Source organism: Capsicum annuum, chromosome 4 (assembly GCF_002878395.1).
Source record: "Capsicum annuum cultivar UCD-10X-F1 chromosome 4, UCD10Xv1.1, whole genome shotgun sequence".
Classification (NCBI taxonomy): Eukaryota; Viridiplantae; Streptophyta; class Magnoliopsida; order Solanales; family Solanaceae; genus Capsicum; species Capsicum annuum.
Window position 1 is genome coordinate 205,419,375 of NC_061114.1, and position 15,594 is coordinate 205,434,968.

General features: G+C 37.0%; 2 protein-coding genes and 1 pseudogene across 3 annotated transcripts; all 3 read left to right on the forward strand.

Moving 5' to 3' along the window:
- LOC124898053 (MDIS1-interacting receptor like kinase 2-like) lies at window positions 1-1,707 on the forward strand (the record flags this gene model as incomplete). Its single annotated transcript, XM_047411675.1, has 1 exon — window positions 1-1,707. A coding segment is annotated over one exon (1,707 nt), but the record flags the coding sequence as incomplete, so codon positions are not given.
- LOC107868717 (MDIS1-interacting receptor like kinase 2-like) lies at window positions 1,698-3,384 on the forward strand. 2 transcript variants are annotated; one of them, XM_047410939.1, is made up of 2 exons: window positions 1,698-2,505; window positions 2,867-3,384. In XM_047410939.1, exons 1-2 carry the CDS (start codon window positions 1,785-1,787, stop codon window positions 3,187-3,189), a joined length of 1,044 nt encoding a protein of 347 aa, XP_047266895.1. In that variant the 5' UTR covers window positions 1,698-1,784; the 3' UTR covers window positions 3,190-3,384. The 2 variants fall into 2 exon arrangements, with proteins under 2 accessions (XP_047266895.1, XP_047266896.1); XM_047410940.1 differs by having other exon boundaries at window positions 2,887-3,024.
- Window positions 3,385-6,583: 3,199 nt separating this feature from the next.
- On the forward strand, window positions 6,584-11,631 carry LOC107867524 (annotated as a pseudogene).
- Window positions 11,632-15,594: the final 3,963 nt, after the last annotated feature.

The window sequence follows — 15,594 nt, forward strand, 5'->3', positions numbered from 1 at the left end:
AATTCGTTATTGGCTTCATGGACTCTAAGTACTGATGCATGCAGGGACTGGTATGGTGTTACATGCTTTAATGGTAGGGTAAACATGTTGAACATGACAAATGCCGGTGTCATAGGTACACTTTATGATTTTCCGTTTTCATCACTGCCTTTTCTTGATTATCTTGATCTTAGCATGAACCACCTCTCTGGCACCATCCCACCTGAAATAGGAAAGCTCACTAATCTTGTCTATCTTGACTTGTCCATCAACCAGATTACAGGAACAATCCCACCACAAATCGGCTCGCTAAAAAAGCTTGAGATCCTCCACATCTTTGTCAACCAATTAAATGGTTCCATTCCGGGGGAAGTAGGTCATCTAAGGTCTCTTACTGAGCTAGACTTGAGTTATAATGTTCTTAATGGTTCAATTCCCGTTTCATTGGGGAATTTACACAACTTGTCTTATTTGCATCTTCATGATAATCAGCTTTCAGGTTCCACTCCGGCAGAAATAGGAAAACTTGTCAATCTTATAGAACTTGATCTTTCATCTAACCAGTTAACAGGTCATATTCCTCCAGAATTAGGTAACTTGATCAATGCAAATTTGTTCAATGCTTTCTCCAATGAATTGTCTGGCTCCATTCCTATTGAAATAGGGAAGATGGAGTCACTTGAGGAGTTAAGCTTGCACGACAACAATCTCTCTGGTCCAATTCCCAAAATAATAGGAGACTTGACTGAGCTCAAACTTTTGCACCTTTATTCCGATCAACTTTCCGGTTCCATTCCTAGTGAGTTAGGGAATCTGAAAAACCTGAGTGATTTGGAATTATCCAATAACTCACTTACCGGTCAAATTCCTCCTTCCTTCGGAAATTTGAGAAACTTGCAGATTTTGTTTCTCTGTCACAACAAACTTTCTGGTTCTATTCCAAAAGAACTTGGATATTTAGATAACTTGGTTGTGCTGGAAATGGATGAAAATCAGTTTTCAGGCCATTTGCCTGAGCATCTTTGCCAAGGTGGGAAACTTGAAATCTTCACGGTGAATAGTAACAATCTGTCAGGGCCAATACCAAGAAGCTTAAGCAAGTGCTCGAGTTTTAAAAGGGTTCGCTTTGATAACAACAGTTTTACTGGCAATTTATCTGAAGCTTTTGGTATCTATCCGGATCTTGAGTTAATTTATTTGAGCGAAAATGATTTTCATGGTGAGCTCAGCAGCAACTGGTGGAAATGCAAGAATTTGACTGATTTGCTGATAGACGGAAATAGAATTGGTGGTTGCATACCACCAGAGATCGAAAACCTGAAAGGGCTTCAACGACTTGATCTTTCATCAAATCATTTGGTTGGGATGATTCCTGGGGAATTTGGAAAATTGACCTCTCTAGAGTATCTTTTTTTGCAAAATAACCACATTTCTGGCAATATACCTGGGGAACTTGGGGCACTGACAAAGTTAGATTCCCTTGACCTGTCAAACAATAGATTGAATGGGTCGATACCAGCGTTTATAGAAGATTACAGGCACGTGTTTCTCTTGAACCTGAGCAACAATAAGTTCGGCCAGAAAATTCCAAAGGAGATAGGGGGTATAACTCAACTTAATGTACTTGATTTGAGCCATAATCTTCTAGTTGGAGAAATACCCCCTCAGTTAGCCAATTTGAAGTCCTTGGTAAGCTTTAATCTTTCCCACAATGGCCTCTCTGGATGAATTCCTAAAGAATTTGGAAGTTTGACTAGTTTGCAGGATCTTGTATTGTCGGGCCTTGTGAAAGGCCATCATCCTCAATGATGAAGGGACATAACTTCATCCTTATCACTGTACTTCCTATTATGGGAACACTGGTACTTCTTTGCGCTCTCGCTGGTGCTCTCCTTATGTGTGATCAAAGAAGACGAGTTAGAGAGGTTGAGAAATGGGATGATGGTTGGCTTTCAATATCCATGATAGATGGAAAGGCATTGTATAGGGACATCTTAAACGCCACTGGGGACTTTGATGCAAAATTTTGCATTGGGAAAGGAGGGCATGGAAGTGTTTACAAGGTAAACCTTCCATCACTAGGGAATATAGCTACGAAGAGATTTCATTCTTCATTTGAGAATACACATCCCAAAAGCTTCATGAATGAAGTAAGGGCATTGACTGGGATTAAGCATTGGAACATTGTAAACCTCTACGGCTATTTTTCGAATGCACAACACTCGTTCTTGGTTTATGAGTATGTGGAGAGGGGGAATTTGTCTAGTATTTTGAGCATTGAAGTTGAGTCCAAGAAATTGGATTGGATTAAAAGGGTGAATATCATTAAGGGTGTTGCTTTTGCTTTATCTTACATGCACCACGATTGTTTACCACCGATTGTTCATCGAGACATATCAAGTAGTAATATTTTGCTTGATTTTAAGTATGAAGCTCGTGTTGCAGACTTTGGCATAGCTAAGCTTCTCAAGCCAGACTCATCCAATTGCACTGCATTTGCAGGCACATATGGCTATGTTGCACCTGGTAAGGTTTAACTAGAGGTGACGCCTAGATTTCAACGAAGGGGGTTCTATATTTAAAAAAGACTTTGGATTTTAATTAAGGGGGTTCCATATTCAAAGAAAACTCAGTCGAAGGGAGTTCAACACCTACTATATAACCACATAAAAAATAATTTTAATCACATATAAATAGTATATTTTTCCGTCGAAGGGGGTTCGGCCGAACCCCCGAACAGAAGACTGGCTCCGCCCCTGGGTTTAACTTAAACTATTATCCTTTTTTGAAAAAATTCATGACCTATAGCCAAACACTCTTATCATGTTTTAATCTCATTTGCACGTTTAAATTGTTAATATTCTTTTTGGAAATTGTAATGTTTCAGAGCTTGCATTTACAATGAAGGTTACACAAATGTGTGATGTCTATAGCTTTGGGGTATTAGCATTGGAGATAATCAAAGGAAAGCATCTTGAAGAGTACATTACTGTGCTAGCAAATTCATCTACTATAGATCATGTTCAACATGGTGATTTTCTAGATGAACGCCTGCCGTATCCTGAAGATAGAGTGAATGAAATTTTGTTTTTTTATCATCAAACTCCCAAATCAAGACCAACAATGCATTTCATCTCTCATAAGTTATCATCAATGGATGTACATCCTCCCACTCATCAGAGAAACCCCTATATAAGGCGAGCTACATAATCCCTGGTACATAAGGTGTCTTTTACTTTGCATGTATTGAAGTGAATAACATGTGTGAATTATTTTGATAGTGGACTAGTATTGTTGTATTGTTAGGGAGCTTATTTGGTTTACTATATTAATATACATACCGTATAGTGTAAAAGATGATTTTATCTCCTTATGCTAACAAATAATAAAAATCTTATTCGTGAAGTAGCGATTGTACAGTACGATTACTTTGCATAGTTCTTATTGCTAAGGGAAAATGCTTAAATATGCGACTGAACTATCAGAAATGATTCATTTATGCCATCCGTTAAAAGTTGGGCTCATTCATGCCATCGCCGTTACAAAACTGGCTCATCAATGCCATTACTTTTAACAGTCGGTTTTTAGAAACAGCTTTACCACGTGGCGGCATATTAGAGGTCTACGTCATTTTTTTAATTTTTTTTAAAAAATTATTTTAATTTTTTTTTTTTGATGCAGTAAAAGAATCCACCCAACTTTTTGATCCATTAAAAATTAGTTTGATCTATACTTTTAAAATTTGAGATTATTTGTATATTGCCCCATATCAATAGTTTTTTTTTCCTTTTCTGACTTTCATGTGTGAATCTGTTCACAACACAGATCAATAATATGATCATCTTCCTTTGAACTAAGTTTTACTTGATTAATTACTGTTAATGAGTTAATTTTGAGATTATTTGTGTATCGCCTCATATCATCCGAGTATTTATAGTTACCAAGCTCATCGACTTTTTTTTCTTTTGGCTGTATGCGGCGTAAAATTGTGGTCAAATATAGTAAATTGATCCATAGACAAGCAAAGACAATAAGACAATACGTCTCATGCCGTCACTTTATCATCCTCATACCTATCCTGCAAAAATTCCAGTACAGTGGCGTTGATATCAATTATTGTGCTAATTAATTACCATAAAATACTTTTAATATTGTATGATATCATTCGCTTTGAACTAAATTGACATTTTTTTTCAAGAGACCTTAAATATCCGACATTTTATAAATAATTTCATTTCTTTTTTACTTTTCACGTGGGACATTGTTCTCTCGAACACTCATTATACTGCTCCCTTTCATCCTTTTTAATATGTCGTTTAATGTTTTGACACAATTATATATTAAGATAATTATTTGACAATCAACATTAATCATTGGAGGCAGAATATTTGCCTAAATTACAATTTGATTTAATGATATAGTTACATACAAATTGGTGAGACGTCATAGTTTTATATCCTTATATAATTAATTTTAAGCGGTCCAATCCTAATTAGAAATTAAATAAAAATAATATATAAGCCACGCATGCAAGTTACAACTCACAAGTATTATGTGTGTATAGTCTTTATCATTTCATTATATACTTAATTCAATGAATTGATTAATTCCAAAATTTTATTGTTCTTTTCTCTTTAATGAAATAAAATATCTAAGAAGAAAGAATAAAATGAAGATGCCATGGAATTTGTATAATATAGTTTAAGGCCAATTGACATATATGAAAACAAAAGTAAATCCAATATATTTTTAATAAGTTAGAAAACATGGGAGTGTAAAATAAATTAATGTATATTTTTATATATATATATATGTTCATTGATTTCTTCATATATATTTTTATGTTATTTTAAAATCTTTTAATGAAACTTTTGACTCTACTATTAACCTAATCATCATAGATCAAACTAATTTTTAATGAATAAAAAAAAATTAATTTTTTTTTTTTAAAATGATGTGGACCTCTAATATGCTGCCACGTGATAAAGCTGTTTTCTAAAAACTGTCTGTTAAAAGTAATGGTATGGATGAGCCAGTTTTGTAACGGTGATGGCATGAATGAGCCCAACTTTTAACGGATGGCATAAATGAGCCATTTCTGATAGTTCAGTGGCATATTTGAGCCCTTTTCCTATTGCTAATGAAAAATCGCAAATCGTGAATACTCCCTTCGAGTCTTGGGGACTAATCTGGTAACCTCCTCTTCCTTCACCTCTCTCATGGGAACATGTGAACATAACATCCATTAACTCACTATCTTCCACCATTATAAAATCATATATTCTTGTTTCCCACCATCCGTATTATTGACCATTGAACTTGGAGGTCTAGTGGTGGACTGATCTTCTTCCAGGTTTGGTGGAGCTACCATTTCTGAGCTGGAACCTCTCTAGGTGTTACCCTTTTAGAGAGATCTAGCTCTAATACCAATTGATGCAATGTATGGGTCTACTGAATACAATCGGACTTGATCCCTAAGCTACAAGTGTAGTACAATGTAAATAGAAAGAAAGGCGCAGCAATACTGTAAAGAACACACTATGTTTACGTGGAAACTTCCTTGATCAAGGGAAGTAAAATCCACGACCTGTTATTAGGATTTCCAAACTCCACTATTCAAGCAACCAAGTGATTACAAACTCCTATAATCACCAACTCTCATAGTAACTCTATTACAAGACAAGTGTGATAACTCTAACACACTTACAACTAACTAACTCTGGTCATTGATCCTTGGCAACTCTAACCAGGACTTAATGCCACCAATGATGAAGACAAACACTTGACCAACTTACAAACGGCTCGAACAACTAATTCTAGCTACTTTGACTCGAGCTAATACTTGGACAAGCTACACATCTACTATCCTTAATAATCAGGAGTAGATTTACAATTTAAAAACAAGAACACAAAAACTCAACACACGACAAGACCACAAATGAGCACTCAATCAGATCCCTTGTATGAGATGTGTTCGATGGACGAATTTTGCTGTAGAGAAGACAAATTTTTGATTTTACAAATAGATTTTGTTGTATGTAGATGATCCTTTTATATGAGACAACAAAACCTAGAATTCTTCCTATTGGTCGAGGTTCAGCTCCTCTACTGCCGCGCTACCAACTTTCTACAGGAAAGTACAACTTCCAGTTGTAGTCAAGCAAGTCATCTTCAGAGAACATCCTCATTTGGGACCGGCTCCCGCAGATACTTAATAAACCATTGATCAGGAACTTTGCGGAATATAATAGTTTGTCGATCATCAAAACTTCAAGGATATGACACGACACTTTAATAAAATTTGACATTTGAGATTGTTATTTACTATACAATGAACTTGGAAACTGCCATACTAACATGAAGTATGTTGCTATGTATTTTATATTTAATTTCAGTCAATTTTATGTATGTTAATTTTGTCAAATCAAGGATCAGAGATATTATTTGGAGGAGGAGTTTGTGTTTTGTGTGACTTTTTCTTTTAAGATGATTACTCTTGATAGGCTTTACAAATATAATTATTTCTCCAACTGTAAGACTGGTTTATCCAACCACCTTTTCTATTGTATTGACTTCCATGGGTTGTGAGTGAGACATTAACTCATTGACTCCTAAGTCTGACAATTAAATGCCGTTGACTTAGCAAGACTTTGTAATGATTCATTACACATATACAAAGAACTTAACCCTGCTCAAGTTCTTCACAAATCAAAACAATCAACTGAAATCCTTTAGCCATAATGATGCTTCCCAGGATATTTTTTTTCCTTCAGTTTCCCACTCTCTTATATCTTTTTACAGTCTCTTTTGCTTCCACTGAGGAAGCAACTGCTCTTCTCAAATGGAAAGCAACTTTCCATAACTAGAATAATTCCTTATTGGCTTCTTGGACACTAAGTACTGACTCATGCAGGGATTGGTACGGAATAATATGCTTTAATGGTCGGATAAACAGGTTGAATATTACAAATGTTGGTGTTACTGGTACACTCTATGATTTTTCATTTTCATCTCTCCCTTTTCTTGAATACATTGATCTTAGCATGAACCAACTCTTTGGAGCCATTCCACCTGAACTAGGAAAGCTCACTAATCTTGTCCATCTTAATTTATCCATCAATCAGATTTCAGGTTCAATCCCACCACAAACTGGCTCACTAACCAAACTTGAGACTCTCGACATCTTTCACAACCATTTAAATGGTTCCATTCCTGTTGAAGTAGGGAAGATGAAGTCACTTGAGGTTTTAACCTTAGGGAATAACAATCTTTCTGGCCCAATTCCAACTACTCTAGGTGATTTAACTAGGCTAAAAATTTTGTATCTTTATTCTAACCAACTTTCTGGTCCCATTCCTAGTGAGTTGGGGAATTTGAAAAACCTCACTGATTTGGAATTGTCTGATAATCAGCTTAGTGGTTCAATTCCAATTACTCTAGGTGACTTAACCGAGCTCAATAGTCTGTACCTTTATTCTAATCAACTTTCTGGACCCATTCTTAGTGAGTTGGGGAATTTGAAAAACCTCACTGATTTGGAATTGTCTCATAATCAACTTAGTGGTTCAATTCCAATTACTCTAGGTGACTTAACCGAGCTCAATAGTCTGTACCTTTATTCTAATCAACTTTCTGGATCCATCCTTAGTGAGTTGGGGAATTTGAAAAACCTCACCGATTTGGAATTATCTCATAATCAACTTAGTGGTTCAATTCCAATTACTCTAGGTGACTTAGCTGAGCTCAAGATATTGTACCTTTATTCTAATGAACTTTCTGGTCCCATTCCTAGTGAGTTGGGGAGTTTAAAAAACCTAATCGATTTGGCATTATCTGATAATCAGCTTAGTGGTTCAATTCCAATTACTCTAGGTGACTTAACCGAGCTCAACATTTTGTACCTTCATTTGAACAATCTTTTCGGTCCCATTCCTAGTGAGTTGGGGAATTTGAAAAACCTCACTGATTTGGAATTGTCTCATAATCAGCTTAGTGGTTCAATTCCAATTACTCTAGGTGACTTAACTGAGCTCAAGATATTGTACCTTTATTCTAATCAACTTTCTGGACCCATTCTTAGTGAGTTGGGAAAATGCAACAAATTGACTGATGTGCGAATAGCGAGAAATAGAATTGAAGGTAGCATACCACCAGAGATTGGAAATGTCAAAGGGCTTCTAGGACTTGATCTTTCATCGAATCATTTGATTGGGCAGATTCCAAAGGAATTTGGAAAATTAATCTCTCTGATTATGCTTTTGGTGCAAAATAACAGTATTTCTGGCAATATACCTGAGGAACTTGGGTCACTGGTAAAATTAGAGTCCCTCGATCTATCTGATAACAGATTGAATGGATCGATCTCGACATGTATAGGAGATTTCGTGCACTTGTTTCAGTTGAACCTGAGCAATAACAAATTTGGCCAAAACATTCCAATGGAGATAGGGAGGATGACTCAGCTTAATGTACTTGATTTGAGTCATAATCATCTGGTTGGAGATATTCCCTCTCATTTAGTTAGTTTGAAGGTGTTGGTAGACTTAAATTTTTCCCGCAACGGACTGTCCGGGCACATTCCTGAAGAACTTGAAAGTTTGACTGGTTTGCAGGATGTTTTTCTGTCATACAATGAGTTGGAAGGTCCAATCCCTAATAATAAAGCTTTTATTACTGCTTTATTAGAAGGTAATAAAGGTCTTTGCGGCAATCTAACAGGATTCCAGCCCTATGAAAGGCCATCTACTGTGGTGAAGAAGCACTCAATGGTGAAGCGACATAAATTCATCCTCATCACTCTACTTCCTGTTATGGGAGCACTAGTACTTATCTGTGCTTTCCTTGGTGTTCTGTTTATGTGTGATAAAAGAAGGAGAGCTAAAGATGACGGAAGACGGAATAATGATGGTTGGCTTTCAATAGCCATGTTAGATGGGAAGGCATTGTACATGGACATCTTAAACGCCACAGAGGAGTTTGATGCAACATTTTGCACTGGGCAAGGAGGGCATGGAAGCGTTTACAAGGTCAACCTCCCATCATTAGGGACTATAGCTGTGAAGAGACTTCACTCTTCATTTGAGAATACACATCCCAAAGGCTTCATGAATGAAGTAAGGGCATTGACTGGGATTAAGCACCGGAACATTGTGAACCTCTATGGCTATTGTTCGCATGCACCACACTCGTTCTTGGTTTATGAGTATGTGGAGAGGGGGAGTTTGTCTAATATTTTAAGCAATGAAGTTGAGTCCAAGAAACTGGATTGGCTTAAAAGGGAATATCATCAAAGGTGTTGCATTTGCTTTATCTTACATGCACCAGGATTGCTCTCCACCGATTGTTCATCGAGACATATCAAGCAGTAATGTTTTGCTTGATTCCGAGTATGCTCGTGTTTCAGATTTTGGCATAGCTAAGCTCCTCAAGCCAGACTCATCCAACTGCATTGCGCTTGCAGGCACATATGGCTATATTGCACCTGGTAGGGTCTAACTTTAATTTTAACCTTTTTTACAAACATAATGATTTTTTCAAACATAATGAACTCTAGCAAAACACTCTTAAAATGTTCTAATCTGATTTGCACGTTTAAATTGTGTTGTTTCAGAGCTTGCATATACAATGAAGGTTACACAAATGTGTGATGTCTATAGCTTTGGAGTATTAGCATTGGAGATATTCAAAGGAAAGCATCTTGGGGAGTACATTACTGTGCTAGCAAATTCATCTACTATGGATCATGTGCAACTTAGTGATTTTCTAGATGAACGCCTTCCGTATCCTGAAGATAGAGTAAATGAACTTTTGGTTTTTATTGTCAAGCTAGCAAGCTCTTGTTTGGTTGAAACTCCAAAATCAAGGCCAACAATGCAATTCATCTCTGATAAGTTATCATCAATGGATGCACGCCTGCCCATTTCTGTAAGGTGAGCTTTCTAATTCCGTAAAGTGTCTTTGAATGAAAGTGTATAGCTTTTGACCCACGACAAAATTATTACCAGGTCTAGTATTTTTGTATTGTTAGGGTGCTTGTGTGGTTTATTGTATTAGAGTGTACAATTTAGAAGGTAATTGTTCCTTGTGCCAAAAAGTAATAAAAACAAGCTTCATGTTTTCTAAGTACTGATGTTATATAGAGGATTTGCTAGTCTTTTAGTTTCCGACTTGAAAATTTCCTTTTGAGATAACCAAAAGAAAGCATCTCAGGGAATATATTACTTTGCTAGCGAATTCCTCGACTGTAGATCGATCATGTGCAGTTCAGTGATTTGCTGGATGAACACCTTCCTTATCCTGTAAACGGAGTAAAAGAAGTTTTGGTTTTCAATTTTCATCATCAGCTAGCAAGCTCTTGTTTGATTGGAACTGCAAAATCCAGGCCAACAATGCACTTCATCTCTCACAGGTCATCTTCAATGGATCCACGTCCATCTACTCAGGTAAAACAAGCTTTGTAATCTCTGAGATGAAAGGTGTCTTTGTATGAAATGAATAACCATTGAAAGTTTGAAACCAAGTGGTTGTGTAAGTAATACATGTGAAAAATATCTCAAGTGGATTTTTTGGAAGAATAAGTATCATAGTTTTCTAGTTAAATTTCTAGAATAGTCTAGTTAGTGAAACATAGGTTCTAAACAAGTTTCTAGGACAATCTAGTGTAGTCACTTGGATAAGGAAATATCTTGAGTAGAAGTAAAAGATAAAGTGAACATTTGTAACCAACCAAAAATAAAATCAATTCAAGTAGTCTTCTTCTATACCCAAGTTTCGTTTCAATATCTTCCTTCACCTTTCTAGCTTTCTCTTCTCAGTTAATCTTTCAATCTTAGTTAACGATCTTGAGTTAGCAGAAGGTCTCTCCAACTATACCTTTCTTCTGCTATTCTCTACATGGTATCAGAGCCATAGCCATACGTTGACTTCTGAATTTTATTTCAGATCGGGTTAGTGATAGATTCAACTTGATTCTCTCTATGGATTTTGGCGGTCGTGGTAATGGACTGAGCATGGAGATGTTAAATTAGTCCAATTACAAGGTATGAAAAACATGTATGGAATCATACCTTGTTGATACAAGATTGAGTGTGTATCTAGAGATTCAAGCTTACACAAGAACAACATCACTAGAGAATCAAAGCCCCACTCGGCTTCTCTAGGTTTCTAAGGCAACAACAACAATATTCAACAAGATAGATAAAAAACACAATATTACAATAACTATACTTAATCGAAAGAGTCCCACACGGCTTCACTATATCAACACACAAACAACAAAATTATAAAATGATGGATAGTAATTTGACACAAAATATCCTAGAATCTAAGAACCCTAACATGAAGATTAGGACCCTAAGACTAAAAGACATTTACACCATATTCTTACTTGTATCAAGAGGAACTCATGATCCTCAAGACCCCAAGTTTCTAGCGAAAGAACAACAAAAGTGTTACTACATTTGTTGTCTAGTTTTGGGTTCACTCTCAAGAACAAAAAAGAAGTTCTCAAATTATTACAAGACTTGTGTAGTGAAATATCAATAATGAACTAAGTCCAAGAAATAGCCCTATTATTGTCTATATATAGTACTCTACAAAATGAAAGGAAAATGACCATTCTAGCGTTGGTCTTGGGTGGTCTATAATAAAAAAAAGTATTGCTACACTTTTTTTTGGAGTGTAATAAAAAAAAGTATTGCTACACTTTTTTTTGGAGTGTAATAAACTTACACTTCAAAGCCCCTCTTCACACTTCAAAACATGGAATCCCTTAGATGAATTAATTATACACTCACACACGACCATTTGCATGAACATGGCTTAGAGTTTTTGTAACTCCCGAGCTTGGCTTCGTGCGAATGCTTTTGAGCTAGTTGAACTTGTATTATCCTCTCCATCTTCAAGGGAATTTTTCCTCAAATTCGGTGGATGTTCATCCTCAACCGTGACAATAGGAGAGAGTTCACATCTGTTGAAGGTGTTGTGCACTTGATATTCCGGAGGAAGATCAATTTTATAGGCATTATCATTGATTCTTTCAAGTACTTGAAAGGGATCATCACACCTCGGCATCAACTTGGTTTTCCTTTGTGAAGGAAACCGGTCTTTCCTAAGGTGCACCCAAACCCAATCACCTGGTTCAAGAATAAGCTTTCTTCTCCCTTGTTTGCTCTCTTAGCAATCTCTTGATTTTTCTTCTCAAGCTTTTGCCTCACTTTCTCATGCAATTTCTTCATGGCTTCGGCCTTCTTGCTTCCATCCAAGCTAATCATAAGATCACTTGGCAAAGGTGTTAAATCAAAAGGGGTGAGGAAGTTGATTCCATATACACACTCAAAGGGAGTCATTCCCATACTTGAGTGTATAACCCTATTGTATGCAAATTCCACCAAAGGTAGGTAGTCCTCCCATGAAGTCATTTTGCCTTTAACCATTGATCGTAACATAGAACCCAAAGTCCTATTTACAACCTCAGTTTGGCCATCAATTTGTAAGTGGAAAGATGTAGCGAATAACTATCTAGTGCCAAGCCTACCCCACATTGACTTCCAAAAGTGACTAAGGAACTTAGAGTCCCTATCACTTACAATGGTCCTCGGAAAACCATGCAATTTGACAACATTTACAACAAATAAAGAAGCCACACTTGATGCATCTTCACTTTTTGAACAAAGAATAAAATGTGCTATCTTAGAAAATCGATCAACCACAATAAAAATGTTATCCCTACCTCATCTAGTCCTCGGCAATCCTAACACAAAATCCATAGATATATCAAGACAAGGACGTAAAGGAGTGGGAATCGGCATATACAACCTGTGAGAAAGGAGTCGAGACTTGGCTCCCTTGCAATCTACACATTGGCCGCAAATCCTAGCCACATCCTTATGCATTCTAGGATAATAGAATTGCTCCTCTAATATCCTGAGGGTATTTTCAATCCCAAAATGACCCTTTAGACCAAAATCGTGTGCTTCCATCACAAAAAACTCTCTAAGAGATAGAAGGTACACACAATCGTCTACCTTTAAACAAGTAACCATCAAACTTGGTATAGGGATTTGAACCCCTATCCGAAACCCACTTGTCCCTACCCAATTCTTCGCATTCCCTAAAGATAGGAGCAAAGTGAGGATCCTCGAGATACAATGCCTTTAGGCTCTCAAAACCCATTAACTTTGAAGATAAAGTGGACACAAGTACATTTTTTCTAGATAAGGCATCGACAACCACGTTTTCCTTACCCTTCTTGTATTGAATAACATAAGGGAAGGTTTCTAGAAACTCAATCCATTTGGCATGCCATCGGTTAAGTTTGAATTGTGCCCGTAGATGCTTCAAGGATTCATGATCCATTCGGATCACAAATTCTTTGGGCCACAAATAATGTTGCCAAGTGGCCAAGGCTCTAATCAAGGCATGTAACTTTAAATCATACGTAGAGTAATCTAGAGTTGCTTGAGATTTTCACTAAAGTAATCAATAGGCTTCAATTTTTGCATTAAAACCGCACCTATGCCAACTTTGCTAGCATCACATTCGACCTCAAAAGTCTTATCAAAATTTGGCAATTATAGCAAAGGGGCCGAGGTGATCATAGATATCAAGTCCTCGAAGGCCTTCGCTTGTTCATCTCCCCACTTAAAAGGCTGATCCTTCTTAATCTCTTCGGTCAAGGGTGCGACAATGGTGCTAAATTCTTTGACAAAACATCTATAAAAACTAGCCTACCCGTGGAAGCTTCTCACTTCTCCTATGGTCTTAGGAGTTGTCCAATTTTTAATAGCGTCAATCTTAGATTCATCCACTTCGACCCCTCTTAAGCTCACCAAAAACCTGAGAAATACAACCTCATGGACATCAAAGAACACTTTTCTAGATTAGCATATAACTTCTCCTTTCAGAGGACATCAAACACACATTGTAAATGCTTTACATGCTCATTTAAGGACTTACTATACACCAACACATCATCAAAGTAAACAATAACAAACTTCCCCAAAAATGGCTTTTTCATATGATTTATTAGCCTTATGAAAGTACTTGGAGTGTTTGTTAGGATGAATAGCATAACCATCCATTCATAGAGACTGAATTCGGTCTTGAAGGTGGTTTTCCATTCATCACCTGGTTGCATACGGATTGGTGATAGCCACTCCGCAAATCAATTTTAGAAAACAAATACAAACCACTCAATTCATCAAGCATATTATCTAGCCTAGGAATAGGGTGATGATATTTTACCGTTATCTTATTGATGGCTAGGAAATCAATGCACATATGCTAAGTCCCGCCTTTCTTGGGAATTAGTAACACCAAAACCGCACAAGGGCTCATACTTTCCTTAATGTACCCTTTGCTGAGAAGTTCTTCAACTTGGTGTTGCAATTTCTTAGTATCCGTCGTGTTTCTCCTATAAGCCAGTTTGTTGGGCAATTGTGAGCCCGACAAAAAATCAATTTGGTGCTCAATGCCCTGAATTGGAGGCAATCTTTTCGATAATTCCATTAGGAAGACATCCTCATAACCCTGCAAAACATGAGAAATAGGAGAAGAAATAGAAACGTTAGCGGGGTTAGTATTAAAACAATGAGCCAAAAGGAGCATTGGAGTATCCTCATCATGATCCACAAATTGTTCCTTACTCTTAGCCATCATTACCATGCTCCTGTACCCCTTAGAATTTAGGTACCCCTCGACTTCCCCTACTCCTGCACTCTCGAATTCCCCTTTTTTTCCCTCACTCTCAGCCTTCTTTCCTTTTTTCCTCAATTCTCATATCTTTTAGTGTAATTCATTCACTTGGGAAGGTAATAATAGATGAAGAGCGACCTTTCAGCCATCCTTCTCAAGTGTATACCGATTGGACCTTCCATCATGTTTGGTCGACCTATCGTATTGCCAAGGCCTTCCTAACAACAAGTGACAAGCTTGCATTGGTATCACATCATAAAACACCTCGTAATAGTATTTGGCTACCCTAAAATGTATCACGCATTGCCTCTTGACCACCACATTCATTCAACCATTGAAACTTGTAAGGACTAGTATGAGGTGTAGTCGGCAATTTCAAGAAGTTCACCATTGCAACACTAACCACATTTGCACAACTTCTACTATCTATCACTATAGTGCACACACTTTTCTTCACAAGACATTTAGTATGGAATAGATTCTCCCATTGGCTAGGATCATCTATCGCCTTACTAATCATGGCATGCCTCACTACAAAGTTTGGAACCACACACTTCCTTTCTTGTGGATAAGCATCCTCACAACCATCATCATCATCATATGGCTTATTTTCGGGTTCCTATTTATCTTGAGGCTTGGCCTCATTCTCTTTTTTTTAAGGACCCACTTCCTCACCAAGGTAATACAATCTCCCTTTCCTTAGGATCACATTGCGTCGATTTAGACATTCATTGGCTTTATGTCCCCAACCTTGGCACTTGAAACATTGAAACTCCTTAGGATTAAGATACTTGTGAGACTCTTGCCTTGGTGGATATTTTTATATTTCCTTGGCCTTTATTGCCTTGTAGTGGTGGGTTATTCTTTGTTTTTATGGCAACTCGTGGTGGAGGAAGTAACCTCCTTACCCCTCGGCCAACC